Raw genomic sequence first — 17,632 nt, 5'->3', positions numbered from 1 at the left:
CGTTGTAATGAACTCAGCGAATTTTAGTGTAGAGTTGACTTCCTATGCATAATGTTCGTGTATTGACTGATGGAGTAGTCGCCCCTGCATATAGTTATTGTAGCGTAAGGAAAAAATGGTTGGCGGAACAAATTCCACCTAAGATTTATCTAACTCATTTTTGCACTTCATAACCTCTTTAATATAGCCGACAATGCACGAGGGACAAATCTTACAGCGCGATCGTAAAATGCATCATAAATTCTGCATGGGCTGATTTTCTAGACTTCACAGTGCTTCTTAAAATTGTCGACATCGCTTTTCGGGGCGATTTCGCGAGAAAACATGGGGATAACGGGGATAGTGGCCCGTTACCACCTTTCAGTATCAGACCACTGGACTATAGAGCCCACCTGGGCCAACTAATGCCCATCTGCTAACTTATTACCTAATAAAAGTGGTGAAATTTATTCAGAAATAGGGCCTACTTACCAGATACTTTTGAAAAATAAGTATGTGAACATCAAGTATTTCGACTTCAGGAGCTATAGCCTACTGAGGCGGAAATAAAAGTAGTGCAAAATATAACTACTCGAGAAAGAAGGAAAAGTAGACAAAACTGGAAGTACTTAATTGTGACCTTTATGCGGGGCGGTAATCATATGCCCTTTGCCCATGCAGTTTGATAAGTATGCCATAAAACCAAATAGATTTTAGGAGCCACTGCTCTGAACGGCATGGGTGAAATTTATTTCATATTGGCGACGTTTTTCGCAACTCGCGTAAGCTACTGTCACGAAATGCTGCATTCTACGATATTATTTTTGTCTGGACAACTTTGCCATTCTCCAGTTATCTCCTAAAATAATGCAGATAGAACGCGAAAATAACAATTAAAAGAAATAAAAATTTCAGGGACTATTTGGTTGTGATTTTTTGACTACGTCACGAGATATCGCTAAAAGCTGAAAGGATGACGTTGTTCTTCAAAGTATTCGCGATTCATGCAATGTTGGTGGTAGTAATAACTGCGGTGGATGGTAAGTTGTTGTTGCAATCGACTATTCTTGCTAGTAGTAATACAAAATGATATAGTGAGCGAGATTACTGTATCTGACAGTTTTTTCAATGATGGGATGAAGCACACTTATTTCATATGTAGATCTGGTTCCGAAAAAAAGCTCTACCTACGTGAATTTGTATGCCAGTCAGTAAAGGCCGCTGCAGCACATTACAATGACATAGGATTCTTAGATTGATATTCATTATTATTAGGTTTCCGAATTACATTTACTAAATCACGAAAATAACTCTATATTATAATTTCATGCAGACAGCGCGCTGACTCAGTGGTCAAGAGTGGGGAAGTTCTACTTCAAGATATTTGATGACGAATTCGCTACCTATGCTGGGGCGGAGGCACGTTGTAAGGAATATGGCGGGAGATTGGCTGCCGCGGTTCTGAGACACCCAGCAGCTGCTGAGTAAGAAATGAACACGTTTGCATTTTCTCAAATGTGTGTTTTTGTTACTAAGTTTTTGATCTGAACTGCAATAATGCTATAGTATTTGACTAGTACAGGGGTACTCAAAGGGTGGGCCACAGGAGAGATCCGAGGTGAGCCACAGAACTATTTGCTAATTGTAGAATTAGTTAAAGTTCAGTTATATTTGTTATGTTCATATATTCAAAAATATATATTCATATTATCGAATTATACGTAGGCTACATAAAGCTTTTCATCCGACTCTGATGAGATGTAGTGGCACAGAGGGGCGCGAAAATGGGATGAGAAACGGCGGTTCATTCCCCCAGCTACGACAACCTACAGCCAACAACAACGAAAATAATGTCGAATATATAATAACTTAAATTACTGCTTAAATTACTTCAACACAAGCATTTCTCCACACAGTATACTATTGTCGAATGATTTTCAAAATCACCAGCTGTCTTTTGCGGTACTACAGCTTTTAGAAGTTTTGAGAAGTGTTCTCTTTTCCGGGTATCAAAATATGGTAACCCTACGGTAATGTATCATATAAAACTGATGAATATATAATGTACGTAGTATATGCCAACTTCAAGACACATAGTTCGATGAATCCTTTTCAGGTTTCTATTATATTCTGGAGTGTTTAAATCGAGACGCGTCAGAATCAGTGCAAACACGGCTTGGATTGGGTATAACAGACTCCATTCGCAATTTTTTTTAGTTTGAATCCATCTGCCCGGAAAGATTCTAGTATTTATAGATATTACGAATATTCTCGAAAAAAGTGGGTATGGCATGGCCCCATTCGCCCCTGGCTACGCCAATGCGGTGGACATCAGTTGTATTGGAACGTCGCTTTGTCTTGCTAATGTTGATGGTCTCTTAAATGTTTGCGCCCAAATGCGATGGCAACGCGAGCCACATCATCACGTAGACCGCAAACTGTCGGCGGGCCGCACAAAATCCCATAGCGGGCCGTATGTTGCCCCTCCTGTGCTGTGCTAGCATGTGTGCGTCTCTGAATTGTATGTACAAAGGGTAGTGCAGGGTAGGATGGACGTATCTGTGGCGCTACCCACGGAGGGAGCTCCCCCAAACTCATAATATATTTCAGGAATCCAGCCCGCCTTATCTTCATGTTCCGCTATCCGGCCCGCCGGGTAGAGAAGCTGCCCGCCCCTGGTGTACACTGTACAAGTGAACATGTACTAGTGTACGTTAATATAGGCTCTCACTTCAATGAAATTACCAATGTGACGTCACGCGACTTTTCAAAAAGGTTCGCGTTCACACGAACCTGAACCTTTCAGAGGTTCACACCATAGTGTCCTATATGGTGTCGACACAAGCAAATCTCACGGTTCAATGAAATTGTATCACGTCACAATTTCCATTTGGCTACAGGCAATTTAACGGTTATTTTTGACCGGCTTGCCGAGCAATAAATTTGATGAATCGGGTATCAATCGAAAGCTAACTCTGCACTGATTACGAAAATATAAATTTTATTCCACTCATGGCCCTGGAACCCCCACAATCAGCCCCAAATTATTCATTGTTGAGTAGATTGGCAGTGTGACGCAACAATGCTGTCTAGCGGAACGAGAGAGAAACTCAAGAGCAAGGATGCGGCCGAGCGGCGAGAGTGGGATCAGCTGACGTCGTGGCAATGGCTATGTGCATTGTGCAATTATAGATAACTAACCTAGCTATACTTAGACGGAAGGATCTCTATAAGTTGAAGGATATTGCAGGAAAATTCGTAGGTCCCAAATACATTCTGTGGACCCAGTTCTACCTTTACAAATCAAGGAAAGGCTGGTAATGTGTGCTCGCTTTTAGCGAAGCGCCTATAGAAAGTATCAACAGCGCCACGCGTCTCTGGAGCCCTACGCAACTAGCGGGCTAAGGCAATCGATATCATAATAATGTGACATATCCAATGTAGACTACTTAGGCGTAGCCTACATATCTCTATCAGCTGAAGGATATTGCGCGAAAATTGGTAGGGACCAAATACATTCTGTGGACCCAGTTCTACCTTTACAAATCAAGGAAAGGTTGGTAATGTGTGCTCGCTTTTAGCGAAGCGCCTATAGAAAGTATCAACAGCGCCACGCGTCTCTGGAGCCCTACGCAACTAGCGGGCTAAGGCAATCGATATCATAATAATGTGACATATCCAATGTAGACAATTTAGACGTAGCCTAAATATCTCTATCAGTTGAAGGATAATGCGCGAAAATTGGTAGGGCCCTAATACATTCTGTGGACCCATTTCTACCCTTAAAAGTCAAGGAAAGGCTGATAAGGCGTGCTCGGTTTTACCGAAGCAAATAGAAAACGTATCAACAGCGCAGCGTTTCTCTGCGACGCGATTGCACAATGCACATGCACATAGCTATTGCCGCGACGTCAGCTGATCCCACTCTCGCCGCTCGGCCGCATCCTTGCTCTTGAGTTTCTCTCTCGTTTCGCCAGACAGCATTGTTGCGACACACTGTCAATCTACTCAACAATGAATAATTTGGGGCTGATTGTGGGGGTTCCAGGGCCATGAGTGGAATAAAATTTATATTTTCGTAATCAGTGCAGAGTCAGCTTTCGATTGATACCCGATTCATCAAATTTATTGCTCGGCAAACCGGTCAAAGATAACCGTCAAATTGCCTGTAGCCAAATGGAAATTGTGACGTGATACAATTTCATTGAACCGTGAGATTTGCTTGTGTCGACACCATATAGGACACTATGTTCACACCATCCCTAATTGATTATCCAAAGTTAAAAATGCGTTTTTGTGAACAAAACGCAATGTAATTTTCGGTACATACATTCCAGAGCAGTTAACTGGTAACGTTATTGCGCATGTGTCTCCGTAAATATGTAGACTGTGCCGTATAAAATGTTTAACAAATGCGTTTATTCCCTACCAGAAACCATTGAATTACCTAGAGGGGAATTCCCCACCGCTGGGCAATCACTGGCCTAGAGGCCAAGATGAGTGTCTGATCTCAAAGACTACCCCAAGTCGTTTCGGCACCTTCCAATCTTTTAATTGTATAGCAGTTTTTGTGGTGTTTGGAACTGATGAAAATATTAACAAACTGATACTGAGTATAGGCTTTGAAATCAGACACCCAACTTGGCCTAGGCCAGTGGTTCCCAACCGGGGGGGGGATTCCTCCCTTGGGAGTAATTTTGTAAATTTTAGGGAGGAATCTGGCTTTAGACTTGTATCGGAAGATACACCGGGTTCACAAGGTTTTTAGATTTTTATGGTAGAACTGTCAAGTATGAAACTATCGAATGTGACTATGGAACGGAAACTCCCGCTTTCCCATTGTTAGGTCACGCTCGACTGAATCTAGCAGCTTTGGTCAATCGCAGCGCAACAATCGAACAATTTGCCTTAGATTAAATGGCATATCACACTTAGAGGTACTCGACTTTGATAACGAAATTACTAGACTAATCAGTTAGTGGTAATCTTGAAACTTGCTTCAGTGTTAGATAACATCATCAAGATATACAATTCGGAAGCTAGTCACTCATTTTGGTATTGTGGAGCTCTGGCCCCTTCTCTCTCCTGTCTGTTATGGTATAATGCTATATCACGTGACTTATCGCTGGTATATTACCTAGTGCATATCAAAGATTGACTCAGATTATGAGACTCATGTACGCTGAAACTTACTGCTAAAACTATCCGAATTACTGTACAATATATCTGGAAAAGGCAATTGTTGTCGTCTCTATTGAACTGCCAGTCAAGAACTACACAGAACACAGGACGTTCGTGTCAGCTACTGCGGAAGTGCCAGTTAAGTATAAACTGTAAGCTGGTATCCGTAGACAACGGACTTGCCGTATACCAGGGGCGGGCAACTTCTCCAGTCGGCGGGCCGGATATAGAAAAATCAAGTACTTAGCGGGCCGGATTGCTGAATCGATACATTATTCGCCCATTTATCCACATATACAAGGAATAAATCGTATTTAACGATGGTATTTTAACGACAGCAATGCCCCTTCAAAGCCATTTCTCGCCAATAACGACGAGGATGTAATGTGGATTTGGGAACTGCATTGTCATACAGACGCCGCCATGTCTGCTTCTCTTTGATCATAGTGTCCTATATGGTGTGAACACAATCAAATCTGACGGCTCAGTGAAATTGGTCTACGTTACACTTTCCATTTGGTCAAAGGCAATTTGACGGTAGTTTTTGACCGTTTTGCCGAGCATTAAATTTGATAAAACGGGTATCGATCGAAAGCTACCGCGGCGCTGGCTTTCAAAAAATATAAATTCTATTCTGCTCGAGGTTCTGGACCCCCCCCCAAAAAAAAATCAGCCTGCAATGTTGCATTGTAACGGAGTTTGGTATTGTGACGCAGCCATGCCATCTGAGCAGCTCAGGAGCAAGCGTGCACGAGAGTAAGAATGTGAATGCTCAATCAGTTGCGCAACAATGGCCAATACACTTGCGGTTTACTCTGCTCCTCACCTGCTCCCAGACGGCATGGCTGCGTCACAATACCAAACTCCGTTACAATGCAAGATTCGAAGCTGATTTTGGGGGTTCCATGACCACGAGCAGAATACAATTTATATTTTCGCAATCAGTACCGCGGTAGCTTTCGATTGATACCAGTTTTATCAATTTTATTGCTTGACAAGCCGGTCAAAAATGACGGTAAAATTGCCTTTGACCAAAGGGAAAGTGTGACGTAGACCAATTTTACTGAGCCGTGAGATTTGCTTGTGTACACACCATATAGCACACTATGCTGTGATCAATCAACTTACGGTGCAATCTCTAATTAATATTTCAAGGCGTTCTATAAGCCCGGCACCCCAAATTTACCAAGATATCAATTCATTAGGGCTGGGTAGGTGATGAGATAGCGTCGTTGTTTATCTGTGTGGCCTTATTTATCTCGATATTAAATTCATGCGGACCGCGGCATCTACGAAATTTGAAAAGTGGCCCGCGACCCGTTTTGAGTTGGCGACCCCTGGCATAAGCGTTGTATTACAAAAGCCTACAAGTTGGCGGTTACGGAATCAAAAATTAGAAATATCGGTCTGGTGTAAATGACCATTGTAGTCTACAAACACCATGATTACCACAAACGATATTAGGGTTGAGTACATCGTAAATGCCGATAATGCAAGTCTTCTCGCTTCGACGAACTTACGCGCAAGCTCCACTCGCACGCTGCGCTCACAAATAGCATATATTCACTAAAATTTGACGTAGTAAGCAAGTAGCGGGGTATTTCGGCAGGCTGTAGCCGCGGGCCGCATTATCATATAAAACGGAAAACTGTCCGCGGGCCGGACAAAATCGCTTCGCGGGCCGGATCCGGCCCGCGGGCCGTATGTTGCCCACCCCTGCCGTATACTATCCGCAGACGACGAACGGGCTATATCTGCCATAGTATGCAACACAATCAAAATCCACATAGACCGATAGCGGCTTTTACGAAAAATCCGTTACGCGCTAGGCTGCGCGCACCTATATACTCGACATTGACAACGAAATTACTGCCCTAGTCAGCAATAGTGGTGATTTTGAAACTTGCTACAGTGTTAGATAACATCATCAAGATATACAATTCGGAAGCTAGTCGCTCATCTGGGTATGCAACACAATCAAAATCCACATAGATCAATACCGCTACGCGCTAGGCTACGCGCACCTGTCCTATGCTCGCGCAAAATCTATTATGCGATAGCGCACTTTGCGCACACCTATACAATATACAAATACACGCAACTTCCAACCGCTCCACGACGCTCCAAGACATAGACCGAAAACTTCGATATATATATATACGTAGCCCTATATGCTTAATTGTCCACCATAGGCGCCTAAAAGGCTTGCACCGAACGTTCCTATCCTGGCAATCTGAACCCGACAAGACAGATGCCTACCCGCAAGGAAAATGTAATTGCCACTTGGCAGTGAAGAAAAACCGATTTGGAATCCTGTCCCTTAGTTTTGTACGTTTGGGCGATTTCAATATCTTTTGACATAGCTGACAGGAGGTCACGAAACCGCACGAAACAATATCAAAAAATGAAGTTATTATACCGCCCGAATATGTTTATTGTTTAATTATTTGTTACGGGCCATACAGTTTCCAAGACACCTCATTCAGATCTGCCGGGAAATCTGATTACGTGAGCGGGGAGGATAAAAATTGATAGCAACATATATGCAATGTCCGATCACATTGACCGATTTAATCACGAATTGTTGAACATTTTCGCGCTATGCGCGTTTAGGCGGAGCAACGCGCGCCCCTAAACAGTAAAATAATTTTCGATGATAAGTCGCGGGAAACACCAACCTGTTGGGGGCTTCGCACGCCAGAAGTTGGGTTCATCACCCTATTAGAGGCCCACGACCAACGTTTTTGGGGGCCTGCCGAAGTGCTGTTACGGTCCGGCATCCAGCCTATAACTGCTGAACTGATTTTACGCAAAAACCGGGATTGCTTATAGATTTTTAAGGTGTTTCCATAGCGGGAGATATATGACGAGACTTCGTATCTATTATTCGGATTATGCGTTCTAACTCTGTGCGTAAGTTAAAGGCTCTTCCTACACAGTTGGGTTGGTAATTTTGTTACCGAAGTCGAGTATGTATTGTATAGGCGCGCTTGCGCAGCCTTGCCAATAACGGATTTTCGCAAAAGCCGGTGTCGGTCTATGTTTATTTTGATTGTGTTGAATGCCGAGATGAGCGACTAAATTTCGAATTGTATATCCTGATGTCATCTAACACTGCAGCAAGTTTCAAGATTGCCACTAACTGATTAGGGTGGTAATTTCGTTATCGAAGTCGAGTATATAGGTGCGCGCAGCCTAGCGCGTAACGGGTTTTTCGTAAAAGCCGCTATCGGTCTAAGGGTCTATGTGGATTTAGATTGTGTTACATACCCAGCTTCCGAATTGTATATCTTGATGATGTTATATAACACTGTAGTAAGTTTCAATATTACCACTAACTGATTAGTCTAGTAAATTCGTTATCAAAGTCGAATACCTATAAGTGTGATATGCCATTTAATCTAAGGCAAATTGTTTGATTGTGGCGCTGCGATTGACCAAAGCCGCTAGATTCAGTCGAGCGTGACCTAACAATGGGAAAATGGGAGTTTCCGTTCCATAGTCACATTCGATACTGGAAATAAAGAAAGTCGGAAATTCTGGAATGGAATTAAAAAATATTCTCAACATGATATTCCACTGAGACGTCCATGAAGATGCAGTTGGCCTTTAACTAGGCTAGGGTTACTGTTACTCCCCCGTCCCCACTATATGTCAATGTCATGTTATGTCAATATGTTCAATTTCGGTAAACTAACTTTAACTTGATAGTTTAACCCGCATTAACCTAAAACAGGTTAATGTTCAGAATTTACTCAAATATTGCACCAGGGATATATAGAACTAGTTCTATATATCCCTGTATTGCACGCATAGGGCACCAGGCTGTTCGCGACGATAAGTAGGCTACCCGCCCTAATAAATAACAATAACGAAAATGCTTCAATTTTGCCTTGGAAGGTGGATAGGATATATTCGAACATTTTGTAGTATAGCCTGCAAAACATTGTTCAATATAATTCATCCAACATCATCTCAATAAATGTTGTGTTGCACGAGTATTGCATGGCGTACAGGCGGGGGGCGCAAGTGTCCTGACCCCATCGGAAAAGTCAATTCGGGAATTGTGACGTCATATTGTCACTTGTAAAGTCGGTAAAATATTGCCGTGCCCTTATATTGTTTGTAAAGATTCGTTATTCGCAAACATTAGTGGATATTAGATTATACTTGTTTCCTTTTCTGTAAGCGTAGACGCCGTTACGGCACTAAAGTTGCGCATTCTGGAGTCCCCACTCTGCCCGTCGTTTATGCGTCGCTCCTGTCTTGAAAAAAGGAGAGACAAATGAACAACACTCGTCAGATTGAGAAAATTACGAGACGAAAACCTGGGAGAAAACGGGGACTAAAAGAAGCTTTCAAAGTTCATAGGGATCTAGTGGCGCGCCTGATTGTTATGAATAATAAGCGGATATCACAGTGAAATTTCGAGCATTGATCTTCGAATTTTAAGTTCGAACCGTATTTCTATTTCCGTCTCCCTCATTTTTTCTTCGACCAACTTATCGAACGCTGCTGACTGATTAACGGTAAAATAATTTTTCCAGTCTCCGACTTCGCCTTTTCTCATAAACTTTCCTTTCGAGAAGTCCAGGAGCGCGGCGTCTTCGCAGTGTTCGTAGTTTACTTTGCCGTTCCCTTTCATACTCGCGAAACTACAATGCTTCGCTATTGTGGAGATCTGTTCCGGCGTCAAGTCTTTTCCCAGGAATTTTGCGATCGACGTAACTTGCGCGCGAAGATCGCTTTTCAGAGATTCATACGTAATAAAGAGCATGTGGTCGGGATTCTTTATGAATTCCTGTATCATTCAATTAAGCTTATTAGACTTCACACAATCGCACGGCTCGGGCATGTATCACATGTACTGTACATGACACATCTAGGCTATAATAAAGTACATCAGATGTTGGCCTACTTTCCGAATTTAGAGAGAGCGAGATATAAGAATTATATGCAAACTAAACAATGAATTGTAAGGTTTCGATACATGAAGGGAATAAATTTAATTTATTTACGTCATGAATACATTATTAGAATGTATATTAGAGTTCTGCACCCCATAAACTAGGGTTACCATATTTTGGAAATCTGAGAAGAGAACGCTTTTTCAAAATTTTCAGACTTGCAAAACCGGAGGAAAATCCTGAAAAAATGGTAAATTTTGCCCACTTCGACTAAAAAAAGATAGTCAACTTTCTGGCTCAGGTCCCAAAATACAGTTTTTCTTTCACAATATCAGCTGGTTGACTAAAAAATCAAAATTGTCAAAACCAAAATTCTTTAAAAATAGGACAAAATCTCAAAAAAGAGGACATTTGGGCGTCTTCCGAGGACACTTTCAAAAAAATCAAACAAGAGGACGTATAGTAACAACCCTACCATAAACTCTCTTCAAATGCATAAGGTTATTCGATTCAGTATATAGACGTCGGACTTTCAAACCTCAGTATAGTATTATTACGTCACAAATATTAATCCATTTGCTCTCATCAAGGCAATATGATGTCGCCATACAAGCCCTGTTCAGGAGCTGGAGTAGGAGCAGGATTCCATCGATTTACAACTTAAACGGACTAGATCCGCATTTTGAATTTCTTTGAAACTCGGATTTTAGCCGGATTTTTTTTTCACAGAAATACGGAAAATTAACATGGTACTGGCAGGGTTTTTTCGGACTGCGGATTGGAAATTCGTCAGCCTGATTTTTTCCGACTTTGAATTTCAAATTGCCAGTCGGAGCCGGAAGTCCGAAATTTGGAAATCCGACCATCTCTGCTGATCATCACTGACATGCACGGTAGCTCATTATTAACCGATTGTAATTTGATATTTGATGCATAAATGTGACGGTGAATGACGGTGAAGACTGTTACATTTTAAATCACTCAGGCTAGTGAAACATCCCACATAAAATAGATCATATTGTACATTTCCGCAATGATCAACTTCGAAGGAACAAAATGAAAAGAAATCTTTCTGTGCATACATATACATAATTCCAGTATCACGTTGCGACAATGTGACTGAGCTTATTCGTGGTACGATGCGACGCGCACATATTCCTTTTCCGTTGCTCAGAGTAGCAAAAATTGACGTACCTGCCAATACCTTTTTGCATGTGAAAACCAATCTCCCCAGGCTACGTTTCCGACAGAAAAGTTCGCCAAAAATTGCGCCCATGATCCGGGTTTAGGAAGAGAATATGAGACATCGTGGAAATGAAAGTAAGAAACGCAAACGTCCTTAGGATTGCGAAATACATAAATGATCTTTCCTTTCTTCTTCACAGCGACATCGGCTGGTAAAATCTCATACGGTCGATGTACTTTCATAATTCTGGGACGGAAAAACGTTTTAAAAGTTGGTTGTGTAGTCGGATAACCTTTCATCCTTAGAATGTACCGTGTCGAATTGAGCGGCCACTTCTCCAGAGTTTGAATTCCGAGGTTATCCCCAACATCCACAGTTTCCAAAAACGGACTTCGTCGCGTCAAAAAATCATCTCGTGCTGTTTCGGTGTCTGCGTTGTTGCAAATCAACCAGACGATCTCTTGAACCCATGTGGAGCCTGTTAAAAATGAATGTAATCGGAGCCTGCCGGGCTTGTCGGCGTACAGTCGAGGTTCCGGTTTTTATTTCACGATCATGACACATATTTTTTCAACCCAAAGTGCTCTTGGATATTCAGTAGCCTACTAGGACTACGAACTCACCTGATTTTGGATACGTGGCAACGTAGACATCGTTTTCGCGAGCCGTGAAATTCCAAACGTGACCCACCAAAACTTTGAAGTTAGGAACGGTAATAAATTCTAAGCCGTTTGGCGTGACAACTTTCGACAGAGTCCTCGGTCGCAATGCGTCCATCAGGCCCAGCCTTGACATGAGGTTTGTACATCGCGACTTCATGAGAACGTTGGACACTGAAACATATTACAATTGGGTCTATATCGAAATTCGGCTGTTTCGAATAATTATTTTCAAGCTACGGGTACACGACTAGACAGAAAAGTTTCTGCACAATACTATATGTTCAATACGTAGACCCAGCTATCAATTATAGCTCCAGTAAGCGTTTTAATTTTATGTAGGTCTACGCTCTTTGACCTGTGCAGATTTCCACCTCGTTATTGTGAGGTTATTCTCTATCTAGCTACCAGTAGGCCTACGCCCTACGCCCTTCGCTATGTGCAACGTCCAAATGTGCAATGAACGCACCAGCCAGTCGCAACCCAGCGATATATAGGCTAATTATAGTTATGTATACCTTTTGTAACAAATGTAATTGCAACTTACCAACGCTCAAAACGTCAATATCTCTAACATTCGAAAGCTTGAACATTGCAATTCCTACAGCCACGCAAGACGCTGTTATTGCAGTGATTAACAGCATTACCGTTCAGTATAGCTGTGCAAAATCGAGTATCTGACTGATTCGACTAAGAGTAGCCTCTACCATACGCTATGATGTCAAAAGCAGTATTTGAAATTAGAATTCCGAGGTCACGTGATATCAAAGGTTCGTGTTTACGTTCGTGTTTAAAGTTCGCGTTTACACGAATCAGAAGTTCATTGCTGCCACAAGAAATATAATCCAGTTACGTCATCAAAAATATTTTGTACTTCCTCATTATGACCGGATCAATTCATTGAGTTTTTGAGCATGCTGTGAGATGATTATATAGAAAAAATAAAAGTCGTTCCATGAATATACACAGTTACACACCCATGTGTTGATTATTTTGGATGCTATATGGTACGGCCAATCGATGGTTTCAAGGCTCCCACGGTGACAATAAAGTAAGGAAACTATATTTCCTGCTGACAAGTGCCAAGAGAGCTACTGGTAAGAAAAACTGACGTTTGTGCGGATTCGGCCACTCGAATCGTTGCTGTTTCCGGCCCTACTCCTCAGTTTATCACTGCCAAACAACGGTTAAATTCTCACTGCTGAATGATCTCGCAGCGTCACGACTGCGTTATGTGATAGTGACAATAAATATAGCACAGAAATTATAGATGCGTAGCCCTGAGCATTCTGTCGCATCTCACGCGTAACAGGCACGATGAAATAATTAGCAAATTGATGATGGTCGAAGACTGTGGACTCGATTTCGTGCGGTATTGTTTTACTGTGCGGCGCTTTAGATACGTCCTGCGGTTTTAACACTATTGCTTATCATCATTATACAATGAACATGAACATAAACCAGCGACGCTGTTATTTTCATCAGCTCAACCCACACAATGTACAATGCGAGTATGCGACACACAACAGACGCATTGCGATGCAATGAGCAAATATGAGGTGTCGAAACGGCCAAGTGCGGCACATCAATGTAACATGCACTCGACATACTGGGATTATTGGTATTAAAGTCCAACGTATCAGATAAATATGAAGAAAACCCGGGGATATTATAGCGTGCTCTGTCGTGGGCGCGCGTTCTTCTTGGTCCGCGGCTCGATAAGTCAAAGTAGACAAGTCAGCATTGCTCTTTTAATAAAACAACTAAAACATGACGATGCTCGTCCAACGGATACTAGAGATCGACTGCCTCGGACGGTGACTAAAAGCGACTGCACCTCCGGCGGTGACGAAAAGCCGACTGCACACATAGGTTCGTAACCTCAAGAAATACCCAACATAATCAGTGATCAGCGAGGCTAATTGCGGTAATCATGAAGCGGTACGCTACAATATACAAGTCAATTATTACCCGACATCAGTTCAATTCTCCGAAAAGAGTGTTATTCCCATTCAAAATGGAACCACCACTCAGATGGAACAATTACGCATAAATTACTAATTTCATACCGTGATGATGTATCACATCGACATTTTAGTGACATCGCAATGGAGATAGACGTTTCTTTACTCATATATTCACCATCTTCAATGGGCGAGTCATACATTCTCTGCAGCAATGTTCTCACAGCTCAGTGCTCATCTCTTGCAAAACCCTTGTTTTTATTAATATTGACAGTAAGAACGCCATACGCCAGGGGTCGGGAACCTTTTTCGTCCGAAGAGCCATATTGGCCCAATTTTTTCCATTTTAACTTCAAAAGAGCCATACGTGTCAATTAATTGTTACGTCACAATTAAAAATTCGTTACGTCATGGTAGCACTTTTGCAAACTCACTACATTCGTCATGTGCGCCTCATTTTCTCTGTAAAAACTCGTACCAATCATGCTGGTAACATTATTCGAGTATGCGAAACTTGAGTTACGAGAACGTGAACGTAGCTTCGTCGTGATGCTCCTTTTAAATGCGAGAACCCATGACCACACGCGTGAGTGGAGCCAAACATACCCAATGTTAGATGTATATGTGATACATCAGTGACATGGGGACAGGAGAGGCGAGTGCATGGGGCAGTTCGTCACCTGTCTCCAGGATGAGTGAACGGAAATTGTGAAACCTTCAATTACTGTAGGTATTTTCTATCAATGTTCATGAATGACTGAATTTTTAACATTTTACTCCTAAATTTAGGCGATTTGCGTATTTATTATTCAAAAATAAAGCCCGAAACGATAGGTATGGCATAGAAGGGCCAAGCTTCGCCATTGATACCTCAATTCATCGTAAATAGCTTAGAACAGGGGTCGCCAACTCAAAATAGGTCGCGGGCCACTTTTCCAAATTCCTGGAGGCCGCGGGCCGCATGACATCAATATCGATATAAAAGTAGGCAACGCAGTTCAACAACCACGTCTGATAACTCTACGTTATTACAACGCTGTGCTTTCTAACATAGGCGACGGTTATAGTCACCACAAAAGAACTAATATTTTATTGAACAAACACAAATACAACAAAAAGTATCATGATCATCAATGTCATTATATTTTGGACTATGAGCTGTACACGATACCTGACAATGACAACACTCTTTAGCCGCTAAAACAGGGGTGGCCAACATTTTTGTAATTCACGGCCGCATTTCGCGTACTCATGTAGCCTGCGGCCGCATACCGGTGGTTAGTCGTGATAAACTAGCTGGGGCCAAATACCCACGTTATCATTTCCATGTCCATTGCCGGTACACTCCGAACTAATCTATATGCACATATCGGCTTACTATGCGCACCAAATCGTTAGTAGTTATGTTGTAAAGAGCCACAGAGAACCAATCTGTAGTCGCGCGAAGCGCGAAAAATTTTTCATGTTCATGAGTGAATTTCGTCAATAAATATTAGTATAGTTTCACATATTACTATAAAATATTTATCCTTTCTCGGCCAATGTGATCAGATTCCCAGATACAGCTGATGCAGGGGGTATCTGTGAAAACTTAGGGTTGTTATTACAAGTGTCGACAGCCGCATAATTTTCCTTCTACTGCTGCAGATTGGCCACCCATGGATTGAAGAATCAATATTGGGGTTAGCTATACACGGTAGGCCTACTTGCTAGACAACTATCTCCTCGTAAAGCATGGTCTTTTGGAGCGCCCGAAGTCGTTTTGCAGTCGTCTCGGTCTTGGCAGTGGTGGGCCATTGCACGTCAAGGCAATATGCCCATTCGTACCAGCAAATTCTTCATCCATGGAATGATATTACCATGCCGAAGCCGTATCAACTAGTGAGTAATAGTGATAGTGGGCACATAGAATGGCTCACTTTGAAAAACAACAACATTATGTTTCAACTGAAATCAATTTTAGCGTTTCAACATGATTTACTAAGCGTTTTTCTGAATTTTTTTCAAATCAGGTCGCGGGCCGCAAAATAGGACCTCGCGGGCCGCGTGTTGGAGACCCCTGGCTTAGAATTTATAATAACTGGTTTTAATTGAATATAACTGTTGCACTGATTTCGAAAATCTAAATACTGATTGATCGACTTCTCAATTCTCAAAGTATTCGCCGGGAACATATAACCTTGTGCTACACGCCTACATTCTATCGCCGGTACTACAAAGTGACATACCAATAAAGAACGTATAAGATAGCTATGGCGTTGTTTGTAATTCCAGTTTGTAATTGTGAATGTCATTTCCACGGCAGTTCATTTCGCGCTGTAGATCAGGAAGACAGTGCGTATTTATTTTATAACTGCGTTGTCTCCTATTCTCTGTGATCAATCAACGTATCTTGCAATTCAAGATTTCGAGTCGGGTACATCTAATGCGCGAGTGATATTGCTCGTCGGCGCGACAGTAGCTTAAATTTGGGGATTTTGAAAAGGGGAGTCCGATACCCTAACCATGAAGACGGCATCGTCTTTACCACTCAAAGACATGTCTTTACCACTCAAAGACATGTTTATACGGTCACGAGAATAATTATTCTGGCCGTGATAAAAATTTACTAACAAGTTGCTACAATATTGATCAATTCAGTAAAAAAAATTATTTGGCAAAGAGCCATATCTTATACCCAAAAGAGCCATATATGGCTCGCGAGCCATAGGTTCCCGACCACTGCCATACGCTAATACTTTCCTCATGTGTCCGCCCCGGACGCTCCCAGAATTCCATACTGTCCCTTGAACATATTGTTGCAGCGAACATCAGTCAAATCGGATGCTAACGTGATGTAGCCAACAGCGTGAGGTGTTGACGCAATCACCACACATATACCCTCGCGAACAGCGAGTCACGTTTATCAGGATACTGCATGAATATATAATATATACAAGCTACATGAATACTAGCCCAAACAATCTTAAACGTCCTGCTTCATCAACGCAGTATCGAGCACACATCCGAGAAACAGAGGTGGCCAAAGTAGTCACCGTTGCTTAGGGTAACCATGTCTTCATTTAGGACAGGGGCGGGCAACATACGGCCCGCGGGCCGGATCCGGCCCGCGAAGGGATTTTGTCCGGCCCGCGGACAGTTTTCCGTCTTACTTGATAATGTGGCCCGCGGCACCAGTCTGCCAAGATTCCCCATTACTGGCTTACTACGTCAAATTTTAGTGACTGTGTGTTATTATATACTTGCATGCGCAGTTGCGCACTTTGCGCAGCGTTGCGAGAGTGGAGCTTACGCGTAAGTTCGTCGAAGCGAGAACACTTGCATTATAGGCATTTACGATGCACTCAACCCTAATGTCGTCTGTGATAATCATGATTTTTGTCGACTACAATGGTCATTTACACCAGGCTGATATTTCCTATTTTTGATTCCGTAACCGCCGACTTGTAGCACGGCACACTTCTAGGCTTTTGTAAGGCACCGCTTATGCCAGGGGTCGCCAACTCAAAACGGGTCGCAGGCCACTCTTCAAATTTCGTAGAGGCCGCGGGCCGCATGAATTCAATATCGAGATTAATTAGGCCACACAGTTGAACAACGACGCTTTCTCGTCACTTACTCCAACCTAATGAATTGATATCTTGGTAAGGGTTAACGGGCCTATCGAACGCCTTGAAATCTTAAACTAGTGATTGCACCGTGTGTTGATTGATCAGAGAGAAGCAGACATGGCGGCGCCTGTATGACAATGTTATT

The 17,632-nt window shown here is 42.3% G+C and overlaps 2 protein-coding genes across 2 annotated transcripts; one reads left to right on the top strand and one right to left on the bottom strand.

Moving 5' to 3' along the window:
* Positions 1-801: 801 nt before the first annotated feature.
* LOC145452773 (uncharacterized) lies at positions 802-3,778 on the top strand. The gene is made up of 3 exons (XM_080330921.1): positions 802-1,019; positions 1,313-1,463; positions 2,096-3,778. The coding sequence occupies exons 1-3, from the start codon at positions 953-955 to the stop codon at positions 2,199-2,201; spliced, it is 324 nt and encodes a 107-aa protein (XP_080187047.1). The 5' UTR covers positions 802-952; the 3' UTR covers positions 2,202-3,778.
* A 3,809-nt stretch (positions 3,779-7,587) lies between these two features.
* On the bottom strand, positions 7,588-13,760 carry LOC145452960 (sulfotransferase 1B1-like). Its single transcript, XM_080331086.1, has 5 exons — positions 12,460-13,760; positions 11,877-12,086; positions 11,566-11,731; positions 11,262-11,499; positions 7,588-9,961 (listed from the first exon to the last, which is right to left on the bottom strand). Exons 1-5 carry the CDS (start codon positions 12,554-12,556, stop codon positions 9,575-9,577), a joined length of 1,098 nt encoding a protein of 365 aa, XP_080187212.1. The 5' UTR covers positions 12,557-13,760; the 3' UTR covers positions 7,588-9,574.
* Positions 13,761-17,632: the final 3,872 nt, after the last annotated feature.

This window comes from Botryllus schlosseri, chromosome 12 (assembly GCF_051294905.1).
Source record: "Botryllus schlosseri isolate E-star chromosome 12, Bs_hap1, whole genome shotgun sequence".
In the NCBI taxonomy this organism is placed as follows: Eukaryota; Metazoa; Chordata; class Ascidiacea; order Stolidobranchia; family Styelidae; genus Botryllus; species Botryllus schlosseri.
Note: the sequence above shows the minus strand (reverse complement) of the source record. Positions and strands in the feature narration are given on the sequence as shown.